Source organism: Microtus ochrogaster, linkage group LG9 (assembly GCF_000317375.1).
Source record: "Microtus ochrogaster isolate Prairie Vole_2 linkage group LG9, MicOch1.0, whole genome shotgun sequence".
In the NCBI taxonomy this organism is placed as follows: Eukaryota; Metazoa; Chordata; class Mammalia; order Rodentia; family Cricetidae; genus Microtus; species Microtus ochrogaster.
In genome coordinates this window covers 31369848-31385429 of record NC_022034.1, presented here as the reverse complement: position 1 = coordinate 31385429, position 15582 = coordinate 31369848, and the positions used below count along the sequence as shown (strand labels likewise).

Below are 15582 nucleotides of genomic sequence, written 5' to 3'. Positions count from 1 at the left end.
GTTTGGTAATAGCAAGAAGGATAGAAGAATGAAATAATTTATGAGTAGAGAAAATTTGATGTGGAGCTGTCAAGGAATAAATTGTAATATGGTATTAATAGAAGTTTTATTTCTAAATAGCAGTTTGTTTTCTGAAACATAGATGCTACCTACTAAACAATCCTCAATATCTATTTTAAAATTCAGAATATAGGTATGTGCATGGTCTGGGCATCAGTTCTGGGTGCAGAAGTTTGGTTATTTCAATAGAATCTTATATGTCATAACTACTGAATTACACAGCAATGTATAATTTTTGAAATTTCTTGAGTACTGCCATAATATAAAGCACCGAATATTACATTTAAAATTAAACTTTGGAACAATTACAAAAATAGAATTAGTTAGTTTTTTAGACTAAAGTTCAAATGGAATTTTGTGTTCCTCTACTACTAGTATTAGATATTTTTCTCCAATAGTCTGTAAATATCTTCTAAATTTAACATCCATGAACCAATATATACGTAACCATCTGCCTGATCCTCTCTCTCTCTCTCTCTCTCTCTCTCTCTCTCTCTCTCTCTCTCTCTCATGGGAATGACAAAGTATCATAAAAGACATGTAATGGAGAAAGGACATTTATTGTCAAATTAATAATGCGAATAGTTCTCTCCTTTTCTGGACAAGCTAGTGTGTGCATATTATTATTGCCTGATATTACAGCTCCTGGGTTGCACCAGAAGTACGACACCAGTTTGGAATGCTCTCCCAGTCTCTCCTTTTTCTGGTTGCACCAACAGCTCACTATTTGGCATAAGATATGACTTTAGTGTTTTTTTTCTTCCTGTCTTAGTTCAGGGTGGCTGGCTCATATTGGTTTTCCCTCAATCCTTTACATAAAATAAAACTCAAAATTGACTTAGTTGAAGTCATCCTACTTCATCCTTAGATGCCACCAAGAGCTCCAATACAGGACAGTCACTCTATGTTCTCCAAAATGGGCGAAAATAACTCCAATTAGAGTTTAGGTCTGCACATAAAAATGTGGCATTTTATGCATTTTTCTTTTTTTTAAATTTTAGAGATGTTATTAAGAACACATTTTTCAAGGGAAATACTTAGGTCCTGATGCTAAAGGTATGTACCATTTCATTTACTTCCCCAAAGCATCCTTTAAAATGAGTACTATCAACAGCCCATTTTTTCAATGGATAAGTGAACACTAACAGAAATAACTCTGCTCAAGGCTGTTATAACAGCACCAAATCACAAAGTTTTCTCTTTGCTTCTGCAGTTTGAAACGGAATCTCCCCTTGTAATTGCACTGCTCTCAACCCCTGCACTCTTCCTCCTCCCCCTGCTTCCCAAGTACTGGGCTTGCAGACACCTGTCACCATAGAGACTCTTACCCAGAGGTCTTTGCTCTAATGCAGAAAAGTCTGTGATCTGGGTGGGAAACCTTGTCTTTTACTGACTAAACTGACATTTAGCATTTGTGAAAACATTAATGAAAGTCACGTGCTACATTTTCCTCAACAATATTTGAGATGTTTCACCAGTATAATGGTGATATGTTTGTATCATGGAGCTCCTCAAATATTGCTGCTTCTCATCACCGCTTTGAAATTACAACCATTATTGGGCCTCTTTCTAGATCTTGTGGTTCATATATTACTATACTATCACATTTAAAAATATTTTGGCTATCTTCAAAAAAACAATGTGTATATATATGTATGTGTATAGAGAGCTGTTGCCTATAAACAAACAAACAAATAAAGGCAGTATTTTGATAGCTTTAATAAGTTGGTTTTGTAGACCTATTCATCTTATTTATGAATCTTCAAAGCATTGTGAAGAGCAGTCTTTGGGCATCATTAGAATGCCAGATGGATCCACTGTGGGAAATCGGAGCTTCCCGATAGGTCGTAGAGCTGGAACTTACTACTAGGCTCAGGCTTGTGTTTGCCATTCTGACTGAGCTTGCTCTTTGTTCATGTTTTGGTGGACAGCCTTGCAGATGTATGCAGATGGACATAGACATATGCTTGTTTGCACATCTACATGGGTAAGGCTGTAAAACGAAGTTGCTTCTGAGTAAAGAGTTCAGAAGGAAGCAGGACCATACAATTTATCCGTGCTTCAGTGAAAAGCCAATCAAAAAAATCGAAAGCAACTGAACAAGGACAGGAATAAAACTGAATACCACCTGGACAAGAAGTAGTTAATGGGGATCTAGAGGATTCCAGCATGAGACATCACTGTTGCAAACCTAGGATTCACTGTGGAAAGTGCTCAGGGAAAGAAGTGCTGGCTCGCTTTGGTACTTGCAGGTCTCTCCAATGTGGAGGGACTTGATGGAGTAGCAATTATGCAAACTCGGGGGACGTGAAGGAGCATGTCCCAAAAGGGAAACACTTCAGCACCTTTCTCTGTTTCTTGGGACGGCATGTGGTCTCAGAGGCTTTCATTCACTGGGCTCTGAGGGAAACTGGGATGGCAGCTCAAGAGACAAAGGGGTTATCCTCTAAAACTGAGGCAGGCCATAAGTCATAGCTTTGTTTTAGACTTTATGTTGGAGCCAGTCTTTGTTATCTTAGTATAAAAGATGCTGCGGTTTCTGTGAACTTGGCTCACTAATATTCTAGGCCATGGGGGATAAATCTTTACAGGTTTGCTGTGAAAGTCAGGCATCTCAGTATAAGGGAGACATCTCAGTATAGGGCCAGACATGCACTGTGATGATGAACACACCCACTGCATCCTCTCAGGAGACAACCAGGGCTGTTTATTCTCTGCTGTGCCCAATGCAAACGCAAGCTTTTCCTTTGAGTCAATCTATGGCACCTCTAACCTGGCCATTTTCTCTCACAGTTTGTTATTGTGCTGCAAGTTTCAAATGTCTTTGTGACATGGAGCTTATAATAGACTTACGTAGAAGGAACTTTGACCTCTCTCTGTCATTCTGGGAATGCTTTACAATTTGTCCCCAACTTTTCTATTCCTTCAAGAATATTTGGCAAATGGAAATGAATTTTTTTTACTAAATCTATTTTCTTTTCCTCTTACATAAATGTGTTGACTACATTTTCAACCTTGCTGTGGCTATGTGATTGAGTTCTGACCAATAGAATGGGAAGGAGGTTAAAGACACTTGGTATTCGTTGCCTGACAGGTCACCAGTATGTCTCACGAAGACACCCACTGAAGGTCTAGCTAAGATATCAATAAACTTCTTATACCTAGTAAATATTTTTATTTTATCTTATTACTTTGTGTATATGGGTGTTTTGTCTGCAAACATGTTTCTTCACCACTTGTATGCAATGTCCCCAGAAGCCAGAAGAAGGCAATGGATCCCCTGGGGCTGGAGTCACAGACAGTTAGGAGCTGCCCTGTGAATGCTGGGGATTAAATCTGGATCCTCTGGAAGAGCAGTTAGTGCTCTTGACTTCTGAGCCATTTTCCAGTCCCTACCTAGGAAATAAAATCAACATGGCCATTGCACACAAAGCAACGTGGTTTACGTATGAAGAGGCCACGTCTGTGCCTTAGTAGAACTTTCTTTGTAAGAGCAGGAGTGTGATGTACAAGTCACTTTTGATCCTTGCCCTAGAGGGTGGCAGATAATAAATGAGACCTGGGCACCTGAGTGTTGAAATATTAAGCGGCAACTACGTTCCTGGCACCCGGCTGCCCGCACGGCTAGCTTTACACCTGAAATAATTACACGGAAACTGTATTCTTTTAAACACTGCCTGGCCCATTAGTTCAGCCTCTTATTGGCTAGCTCTTACATATTGACCTAACCCATTTCTAATAATCTGTGTAGCCCACGAGGTGGCTTACCAGGGAAGATCTTAACCTGCGGCTGTGTTGGGAGTGAGAATCATGGCGACTCCTGACTCAGCTTCTTTCTCCCAGCCTTCTGTTCTGTTTACTCCACCCACCTAAGGGTTGGCCTATCAAATGGGCCTAGGCAGTTTCTTTTTAATTAACCAATGAAAGCAACAGATTAGGAAGAAATCACTCCCACATCACCTGAGCACCTGTATGGGAGCAGTCAACAGCACTCACCCCAACACATCGCAGAAGGAAGAGTCTCAGAACACGATAAGCTGAGGCCTAGTGGGCACAGGGAAGCCAAGTTAAAATGTTTGATCATTCTATGTGGTGACTGATGCCTTTGGCCTGGGAAATGAATTAATGAATTTCTTTAATTCTCTACATACCTGACACGGTCATAATGTACCTAAGACAGTCATTAAAAGCTAAGAATTAACTTTTAAATCTCATGTTCTCAATTTATGTCTGAACATGATGAACTTAAAATCTACTACTTTTTACTTTCCCTCCCTCTCCTAGAGAGAAGGGAGAAGGGGAGGGCTGGGGAGAGCTTGGGGGAGTGGGATGGTTTAGATGGAAGATGGATGGATATGGGAGCAGGGAAGAAGATATCTTAATTAAGGGAGCCATTTCGGGGTTGGCAAGAGACTTGGCGCTAGAGGGGTTCCCAGGTGTTCACAGGGATGTCCCTAGCTAGGACCCTGGGCAGTGGTGGAGAGGGTGCCTGAACTGGCCTTGTCCCATAGTCAGACTGATGACTATCTTGAATCGAACCTTTGTCCAGTGACAGATGGAGATAGAGACAGAGACCCACATGGGAGCAATGGACTGAGCTCCCAAGGTCCAGTTGAAGAGCAGAAGGAGGGAGAATATGAGCAAGGAAGTCAGGACCATGAGGGGTTGGTCCATCCACTGAGACAGTGTGCCTGATCTAATGGGAGCTCACCAAAGCAAGCTGGACTGGGACTGAACGAGCATGGGATCAAACTGGACCCTCTGAATGTGGCTGAGAATTGAGGCAGACTGAGGAGCCAATGATAATGGCACTGGGATTTGTCTCTACTGCATGTACTGGCTTTTTGGGATCCTATTCTATTTGGATGCACACCTTCCTAGACCTGGATGGAGCGGGGAGGACCTTGGACTTCCCACAGGGCAGGGTACCCTGCTCTCCCTTTAGGACTGGAGGGGGAGGAGGGAGGATGAGTGAGGGAGCCGGAGGGAAATGGGAGGAGGGGAGGAAGTGCAAATCTTGAATGGTATTATTTATAAAGCAATAAAAAAATAAAAAAGTGGCAAGGTTGGTCATTTAAAAAAACAAAATGAAACAGAATGGAATGCATATGAGAGAGGGTATTTTTATACATATAACGTGAAGAACTGCCCTGATGTTTACCAGTTATCATGGGAAGAGTCTGTGTGCCCTGACTTCTAAAGACAGGCACATTACTGAAATTGCTCATTGCCACAGAGGATCAACAGGACTACACAGCTCAGGATTTTGACCTACGTCTAATGAAAGATTCCACTCTTAATGAAAGGGTCCCACTGAAAACTATCTGGCACGGGCACTTAGATACCAAAGGCATTTGAAATCACTGGCCAATTCAAGTTTCTGGGGTTTGGAATCTCAACTTTTGCATCCATCTGCCTGGTGATTTTTAGTGCTTCTGTCAACTTTGTTTGTAAATAAGGTGGCAAATTGCAAAGCAACAACTGCACATAGCGGGGCAAGGATAAATAAGTTGTTTTAAATTTAACACATGATAATACGTCATTAAAATGAATCATGCCCGCATTATTAAATTTCACATGCCAAATTTCTTACGATGACAGTGAAACTGGAAGGGAAGGTGACATGTGGGCTGTGACACTAGTGGCAGGAGAGAGGATCAGGACATCACAGAGCTCCAGTTCTGACCTTGAGGGATCTAACCTCGGGTGTTAGCATAAGTGGTCATTGAGACTCTTTTTCTGATTTCTTTATAACTCCTGGAGATAATAGGATAAGTCATCTCATAAAAGGTTTAGACAAAAATATTCTGCATGGTTGCTAATGAAAAGAAATGAAATTCTGTGGCATGGACATTCATCACTTTACACCAAACAGCTGCGGTCACTGTCTTGGATACATTTTTTAGTGACTACTTGGCTGGTAAAAGCATTTGATGCAAGAATAAAGTTTTATAGAAACCTTATGATCATAAGATACTGCTCTTCAAGTAGGGTGCTGTAGCTCCCTGATGCTCTGAGTGAACAAATATATGAGCTGGTGACCTAAGTGGAGTGTTCGATGGGGACCAGAAGAGAGTTCACGGTGTTAACTTTTCCCCATCATTTTCTAGAGTGTGTTATCCAGACTATGACGTCCGTTCCTCCCTATGAAATGCCTCTAAATGTTAATTATTGTAGCGGTTCTGTGGCACCGTGAAAAAACCATGAAACGGTTATAGCAGATATGTGGAAGTTAGTCCCTGGTTTAAATGCCAGACAGAAAGAAATATTCCCCGCATCCAATATTGGCCACTATTTTACTGATAGATTTTCCACACATTTCATTTTATTTTAGCAACCGTCAAGTGCTGTTTGTGTTTTTGGATTACTCATAAAAATCTATTGCACCAAAGAAAATATGCAAAAAGCACAGTTGAAATGTCTGTTGGAATATGTCTACTCTTTTGTTGTTGGTTTTGGTTTTTGAAGACAGGGTTTCTTTGTGTAGCTCTGGCTATCCTGGAATTAGCTCTGTAGTCCAGGTTGGTCTCAAACTCATAGAGATCCCCTGTGTCTGTTTCTGGAATGCTGGGATTAAAGGCTCATGCTACTACTGCCTAGCTTATAGTTTTATGAGTGAGAGGTCACATTTGGCTTTTTAAACATGAGATGAGTTACCAAGAACTCAGAGCAAATTTTTAAGAGTTGCATCTAGTTATACAATTTTAAAATCAGTAGTACTAGACAATAGAATGAGACAGGGATTGCTAAACCTGAGTTATACGTTTAATCTTCGAAGCCTGTGGTCTCCAGTCACTGCTGAGCAGCAATTTCTTCCAACTTACTCTTCTGAGATCTACATATGGCGAATCTCATCCTCTTGAAATCTAGAGACAATAAGTATCCACCACAAAGAATTTAAAGAGTAAATGCAAACCACACTTTACATCCAAAATCCTCTGACTTTGGCCACATCTTAACGTTCAGCTATTCAATTCCTTTTGCACACAGAGGACATGAAAGGAGTTCTTGAACTCCACTTTATTTTCTCCCCACATGAATTACTGATTTCATTATTAAAACCACATATTATCAGGACATTGGGATGCCTTTGAGAAATTCTACCACCAGAGTACAGGCATCTGAGGGAGAATGGTCATTGTCCAGGCATGGTTTCTGGATAGGGCATCATCACGCCCCAGCTGGCCTGACCTGCAGCCAGGGCATTCTGGTTATCTCCCGTGACTATTAATAGTCCCCCTGTGTAGCCAGAACATTGTGTTCCTCAATGATGAGATCTTTGAATAACATGTTACTTAACCTGTCAAAAAGGGCTCTGCCGATGGCATTAAATTAAGGATTTGGTGATGGGGAGATTATCATGGGTTACTGGGTAAGCTTACTATAATCCAATGGTCCCTAATATATTGGAAAGCAGGACTAATCAGTTTTGAAGGTACTATATCCTGACTTGGAAGATGGAGGAAGGGGCCAGAAGAAAGGGAAATATAGGAAGTCTTTAAAAGCTGGATAGGAAGTGGGGTTCTCCCCCAAAGCCTCCCAGAAGCAACAGAGTCACCAAAATATGACTATTACTGAGCGATCTGACTTCCCGAACTACATGTTAAGCCCCTGGTCAGCCACTGGGGTTGCGGGAATTTATCAAAGCAGCAAGTCTCCATTTGTAAATCTAATCTTTATACGAAACACACAAAGTCTGTAAGATGACGCTCTGACCTTGAAAAGCCAAGACTACCAAACTGAAAAGTTTCTATGCCAATCTCTCCTTGGATTTGGTTTTAGGGGCTCTTGAAGCTGAGTAAGGCTCTTTTCTCAGCCTTTCCATAGGTCGCTGCAGATTTACTATTCTGGATTCAATATCGCTGTCAGAAAATAAAGAACACAAGCGCAGAGCCACTTTCCAAAGTCATAAACGTGGAGATTGCATGAGCCCCATTCCATCCAGATAGTCTCATTTAGAATCAAGACACTTGCTTTCCAGGATGAGGGCTGTATTGTCCAGTCAGCACTAAGACAGAGATGCTGCTGCCAGCTAACGGGGGGGGAGAAAGAATGGATTTCTCCCCCTGGGAGTACAGAGTAAGGAAGAGCAAATAATGAATGCTGGGCGGGAGAGCCTCATTTAGTCATTTAATTCTGTGTGGTTAGGCAACATCTGTGAGAAAGTCGCCTTTCCGCTCAACTTACAGTCACTCATAACCACACCAGAAGGAGGCATAAACACATCACGGTATAGGGAGAGGAAAAACTCGAACTGCAGGCTGCGGTAAAACCTAGAGATCCCGGAGACTGTTCTAGTCTCCAGCACTGAAGCAGGAGGCCCTCTACATTCCTGCACTCACATCCTTGTCCTGTCTCCCGCAGTGATGAGAACTGATTCCTATGGAAGTCAATTTCACAATTTGGAATGATGACTTCCTGACAGAGTGACTAGTTAGCAGTAATATTTTATTGGCGCCACTTGGTCCTAGCTGTTTGCTTGTATGTCTGAACCAGGGGTTTAACTACAGGCGAATAGTAGAGGGTACTGCCAGGTTTTCACAATTCGATGCATAGAATTCCCAGATCAGGGAGACTGGAGATTGTACAGCAGGATCCTGAAGACTCTTCACATGAAGCCATAGTTAAGAATGACCAGCTTGCACCTACTCTTCACAGTTACAACATCCTCACCTGAACATTGCTTCCTTAGTTGTGGCTGTCAACTATTCCTCTAGAGCAGAAAGAAGAAAGTAATTTGAAGCTACTAGGAGGAGCCTCGGGGAAAAAACCCATAGAATATAGAAAGCATTCAGAGAAGACTCAGCAGCTCAGCACAATAGTGGGATTCCTTGATTTCTTCCACAATTAAATAACAATAGACACATTTGATTTCATCAAAAGTACATTTAGAAAACTTTTGTTCTTCAGATGCTATGTGGAAAAAAGTGAACAAGCGACAACCACCAAAAGGGGGAAGCATTTGCAAGCCGTCTACCTGATATGGGTCTCGTATCCAGAGTACTCCAGGAACTATTGACTTTCATAATGGAAACAGAAATAATGCAAGATGTATAAGAAGGTCTTGGAATCTGGCTCCATTGGTACAGTGCTTGATTCCCTTGCATGCATGAAGGCCTGGGTTTAATACCTGGCACCTGCTGTAATGGCACACACATGTAATCCCAGCTTGTGGGAGATAGACACAGAAGGGTCAGAAGGTTAAAGTTACCTTCAACTACACGGTAACTTCGTGGTCAGTCTGGGGTACACAGCAACATATTTCAAGGTAGATAAACTGATAGACACACAGAGACAGACAGATAGATGAAATACAAATAAACAAGAGACTTAAATACATATTTTTCTAAAATAGATGTATAAAAATATAATCAGCTTTTTCTTCCAATATCTCCATAGAACTTATAAATTAATACTTTATTACCACGACTTTTTTCAATTTTATAAAATTTACTAATGTTTTTACTTTGAATTTAAGTTGCTCAAATTCAGAAAGCACTGGACTCATGGAGAAGCTGACTATTTAGGTAAAGCTTCCTAAATATATTCCCAGATTCTGATTTTGAGGTTTTAGTGGGTGGCTGATGAATCTGCATTTTATTCTTTCAAGAACATCATGTTGAGGGATGCTGGTAGCTGGATTGGCTCTGGACTGTCTAAAACATGACCTTGGCCCTCACTCATAGCAATGACTTTAATCATCCTTCCTAAAGAGATGATGAGATTCTTCCTGTTTAGGAGCCAATGAAGTTGTTAACTAATAATTAGAGTTTCAATTACAAGGTTAACTGATAAAAACTGAGATCATGCTAAGGAGTGGACCAGATCAGGATACTTTAAGGGAGAAAGCTAGTCTCTCTGCCATAGTGATGAGACCATGGCCAAGGGGTCCCCAAGACTCTAGAAAATAATTGAGGTTTTGAGGGAGCCTGGCCCTCCCAGCACTGTATCAGAGGCAACCTGAGTGGAAGACAATTTTACCCCTGTGAGGACTTGGGTGAGCTCAGGACACAGAAATTGCAGGAATTTGACAAAATGAGTTAAAAAAAAAACAAATATGGCCCAGCCTTGGGAAGCTTCTTTCAGTTGTCAGTTTGATGCTATTTGGGGCAAAAAGACCCCATGCAAAGTAAAGACTCACAGAAAACTAAGGAGATGTTAGCCAAAGAAAGAAAGCTTCCTGTTAGAAAATGAGTAGACTCTGCACACTAGCGCCCAGCGAGGTGACTAAAGTAATGGTAATGCTTGCTTGAAATCTGAAGAAGACAGTCTTAATGAGAGAGAGAGGGGGCGAGGGAGAGGGGGAGAGGGGGGAAGGAGGGAGAGAGGGAGAGAGGGAGAGAGAGAGAAAGAGAGGGGGAGAGAGAGAGAAGGGGGAGAGAGAGAGGAATGGTTGTGTAAATTAGCTTGATTGTGGTAAGACTTTGACAAATTATATGTCCTGAAGTATCTTGTTCTATGTTGTGAAGAGACACCATGACCACGGCAACTCTTATAAAGGAAAACATTTAACTGGGGTGACTTACAGTTTCAGAGGTTCAGTCCATTGTTGTGGTGAAATGTGGGTGTCATGCACTCAGACATAGTGCTGGGGAAGTAGCTGAGAAATCTACATCTTGACTCACAGAAAATAGGAAGTGAATAGTTACACTGGGTTTAGCTTTAGCATTGAAGCCCGCCCCTATGGTGACATACTTCTTTCAACAAGGCCACACCGACTCCAACAAAGCCACAACTCCTAATAGCGCCACTCCCTTTGGGGGCTATTTTCTTTCAAACCCCACCACATATGCTTTAAATAAATACAATTTGAATTTGTCACTTACATTTGGAGAAAACCATAGCATATAGGAGACTACTTGATTGCATAGTCTTTCGGATGTCTCTGGTCCTCTCATCGACTGGCCTGGTCTGTGTTCTCCTCTCTGTTTTGAGTAGGACTTCAGCCTCTTTCTACAATAATTCTCATTATTCACTTTAGCTTTGCCTCTTGTCTCCAGAACCTGCACTTCCTAGTTTATCATTTCTCTAAGAACCCCGCCCCCCCTCAAGCCAAGCCCAGTGTCACATGGTTGAAGGAGCTTTGCTCACATGACCCTACACCCTCTGTACTTGTGATACCCTCTGATGCACTTGACTAGCAGGGTCTAGGGGCTTCCTTTGCTGCCTTTTCTTCTTTCCCATGTCCTGTTTTGGATATTTGTGACTGGCCATTCTACTCTTGGTCATACTGCGTCAAATCCCCATCAATCCTTATCTTCTAGAATTAATGAATAAATACAAAGTGGGCCTCTTCACACATGCCAGTTCTAATTGATTATTAATGGATGCAGCAAGTGTGATGTTAGAGGAATAGCAGTGGACGTTGGCATGTAATTCTCAATTAGCCACGCCTGCCTCTGTGAAGATGTGTGTAGGGTCTTTGCTGTGCTTTGAATGAGAACTGTCCCCCAAAGACATATGTATTTGAAGACTCGGCCCCGAGTTGGTGCTTTATGAAACCATGAGGAGGTGGCACCTTGTTGGAGAAAGTATATTACTGGGATGGGTTTTGAGGGTTTGCTAAACTAGTCCCATTTTCTGTTTCTCTCTGTGTCTTTTGTGTGTGATGGAATGAGATCATTGTGCTTCCTGAATGGCAGGCCAGCCTCATGCTCCTGCCTCCAGGCCTGCCCTCACATGAATGGACTGGTTTCCCTCTGAACTGTGAGCCAAAACAAACCTTTTATTTCCCCAAAGTTACTTTTTATCAGCTTGTTTTCTGATAGCAGAAGTGTGCACAATACAATCTCACCTTTGAAGAGACGGCCATCTTTGTGTGTTGGGGGTGGGGTGGGGCGTGGGATTTCTTCTTTTTCCCAGGGTTGATACCTTGACTGAAATGCTTGACACAAATCTTTTCTTTCTTCTACCAAACTCCAGTATTTTAGTCATGATACTTTTTTGATGGAACACAACAGCCTTTTCCATTCATGTTTGCTATAGAACATCTGCCACTTAGAGAACTTTTCCATTCATGTTTGCTATAGAACATCTGCCACTTAGAGAACTGTGAGGATTATGCCACTTACCCAAAGAGAAAATAAACTACCAAAGTCTTCAGCAAAATCTCTTTTGTAGCTGCAGCTTGGGAATTGAATATAAAATATCAACTTTCTAATCTTAGGTTGGAAAGCATAGCTTCTATGCTGAGTTGTTCCCCATTATTAAAGAGCAGTTGCTTACCTTCTGTTGTCTTATTGTCCCCAGTCACTGGTCGGTCTCTCAGGACAAAATGCTGCCTTTATTTTGAGTTAAAATAAGCATATCCAGATCATGAGATCTCCACCCAGAGGTGAAGTCCCACTCACCACATGCAATCAGAACCCCACACACCAAATCCCAGGCCATGTCCTCCATTACTTGATATCCCTATAACTGTCATTGTCACAAAGAGGTTACCATACCTTGTAGTGGAAGAGAAAGAGTCCACAGAACAGGCTGTACAGATCTGCTGTGAGCAGAGAAAGGTTGACGGAGGTGGCGCTCGTTTTCTTTATGACGACTGGCATAAAGCTGTAGAGACCAAACATGCAGGCACTAAAGCCGACATAGAGAAGTCCTGGGGAGCAAAGAGAAGACAGTGTCAGGGTCTCTGCAGGGCACCTTTAGCATCAGGGGTTGGAGAATAAGGGGTGGGGTACTGTGTCCATGACTGACTGTAGGTAGCTTTTTTTGCTTTTACTACACTGTGTGGTGTTTAATATTGGCTGGTATATAGATAAAACACAAAATGGGACCTTAAAATTTGTGCTTGCAAAATGCATGCTCTTCTTCTTCTTCACATGTAGCTGACACCATGCTCTTTCCAGAAAAGCTTTTTGTGGTAATATGCAGGAGCTTCCAATGTCTACCCCAATTCACTACAGCTAGTGTCATTTTTAAGACTACTCTCACCTCGCCCGTGTGTGTGTGTGTGTGTGTGTGTGTGTGTGTGTGTGTGCTCACACGCTCGTGTGCATGCACCTGCCTAAGGAGGTCAGAAGAAAGCATAAGACTCCCTAAAGCTAGAGTTGAAGCCCATTGTGAGTCTCCCCAGTATGGGTGAAGAGAACCAAACTTAGGTCCCCTGCAAAAACAGCAAAATTGTCTTTGCTGCTGAGATATCTCTCATGCCCTGTTCATGTATTTCAAAACATTTTTAACCTCTTAGGTTTTATTTGCAAAACAGGAATGAAATATACTATGTACAGTTCTCAATAGTAAACTCCAGTTACTGAAATTAGAGATCCGAACTTGGGCTACCAAGCTGAAGTCTTAAACTATGTCTTTGGGCAGACAATGGGATTGTTTTGAATATAGGAAATCTTTTAATTTCTTTTGAATGAATGAATTCTGCTCATCTCCACCTCCAAAGGAATTCAGTTATCTTTCTGCCAACTTTTCTAGGCTTCTATGGACTCCAGACACACCACTGTTAATACGAATTCTGTGAATATAAGGCTTCAATTGTGTATAGCAGGGTTCTATAGGTAATTGTAGGCTCCATCATTTTCCAAATATTGAGGTGATTCATATACATAAAAGTAATGCTTGTTTCTTTGTTTGTTCTCTGAAAGAATAAGACATGATACAGTTCTATGGTTCTCTGAGAATTATAAGTAATCTCTCCAATGGAAACTCAGATTAAAGGTGGTGTACAATGTGAACACTTTGCTTCCTTTGAATCCTGGGAGTTCAGGGGAACTTGGGCACAATCAGATGCCCAGTTCCTGTGATTAAGATTGGTGATTCCTCCATTGTTTTACTCCTAGGAAAGATCCTAAAGGGTGCAAAGTTTATTCTAGCTTTGTGATCCTAAGACTAAAGAAAGCAACATGCTACATCCAGTACATATAAAAATCAATGTGACCATTAAGCAAACAGTACAACAGCCCCATCTAGTGTGGTGGACATGCCCTCCACACCAAGAGGAATAAGATCTCTACTTCTAGGTTCAGTAAGCTAGGAGACCGTACTGCTTGTGTACTTTCTGCCTAAGTACTAGTGGGTGGTGTGTGACTCTGCATCAGAAAACTTAATTCCATGAAATAGTCCATTTCCTTTGAGTTTCATGTTACTTATAGATTATTTTCCTTTAACCAGCTTACAAAAATACAACAAATACTAGACAATCTGTGACTAATACATAAAAAGACTGAGAATTAATTCAGTATTCCTTAAGAATCTGCTATGAACAGACTAGAAACAAGTTCTATCCTTAAATTATTCTACTGAAGATAATCAAATTTGTGTAGAAGATAGTCCAGACACACCAGAGCCTTTTCCTCCCTCCCTCCCTCTCTTCTTCCCTCCCTCCTTCCCTCATTTCCCCCTTTCCTTCCTTCCTGTTTGTGTGTCTTGGGTATCATTGATTTAGCTCATAGGCTGACTGTGCTAACAAGTTCTAGAATCCTGGTAAAACATATATGGCCAGTGACTTGTGGGCTCTGATGCTTTGCATCCACTCTCTTTTTCCACTAACTCTTCTCTGTGAATCTAGCATGCCATGGATCTTCTGATTTGGGCTAGGAATCAATCAAAATGGGGGACAGACAAGAAGCTTAGCACTCCTCACAGTTATAGAATGAAAAGATTGACCGGGGTTTGCCTCAGCTAAGTCTGCTCTGCCAAGGTGGCCTTTACTTTGAATGTGAGAACTAGGAGGAGATTAAAGGAGACAGAGATGTCTACCTGAAAAGATTCTCAAGGACGGTAAAGTTATGGTTTATTCTAGGGTCTTCCAGAGGGCCAGAATGACTGAATCATAATAACAAGGTAGAGGAATTAGGGAGGCTGTAAACAATGCAGAACTTCATGTGTCTTAGAAAGAGATTTCTAATTGCAAGAGGGATCTCCTGAGCAGTTTGCACCAGTGATGAAACACAATCTGATCTGCATTTTTAAAAGATGACTTTTGCTGCTCTTTGTAGGAGGAACGGAATGGGACAGCATGGGAAGAGAGTTGCAAGGACAGAGGCATCTGTGTCCAGCAGCAAAGGCCCGTGGCTCACTTAAGGAGCAAAAGGGAAGTAGCTGGGTCTGAGAATACTGAGCCAACCCGTTGATGGCTGAAGGTAAAGAGTGAGGGAGGGGAAAGGAGAGCATCAAGGTGCCGTTTACTTAGACGAAGAGCAGTGAGAGGATGGGTTTGCAGTGGGAGTGGGACAACGCTCGAATGTGCTGGTTTAGGTAATTCCTCCCCATTCGTATGGATCTGTCTAGTCAAGTGCTGGATGTGTCATGGCAGGCGCAGAGAAGAGGCAGGACTTTAAAAGCCACAGTTGCTGACTGAAGTAGAGTAGGAGCACAGCTATAAAACAAACCATCCCCTAGGAATCTTGGCCAACTCAGGATGGCCCCAGTTTCAACATTCTATGTGGATTTTGTAAAGCTGTTGAAGTCAGGTGTGGGTAAAATACAACATCATAGCTGACCGTTTCTGCTAAGCCAGCAAGGGCTTTTGCGTGTGGATACCCTCTTTGGTGAGTCAAGCACAGCCAG

General features: G+C 41.9%; 1 protein-coding gene across 1 annotated transcript in view; it reads right to left on the bottom strand.

The window, feature by feature from the left end:
* Positions 1-15582, bottom strand: part of Slc35f1 (solute carrier family 35 member F1) — a 431638-nt gene that overhangs the window by 18707 nt on the left and 397349 nt on the right. The window contains exon 7 of the mRNA XM_013352427.2: positions 12507-12661. Within this exon, the coding sequence (XP_013207881.2) occupies positions 12507-12661 (155 nt within the window). The remainder of the gene's footprint in view (positions 1-12506; positions 12662-15582) is intronic.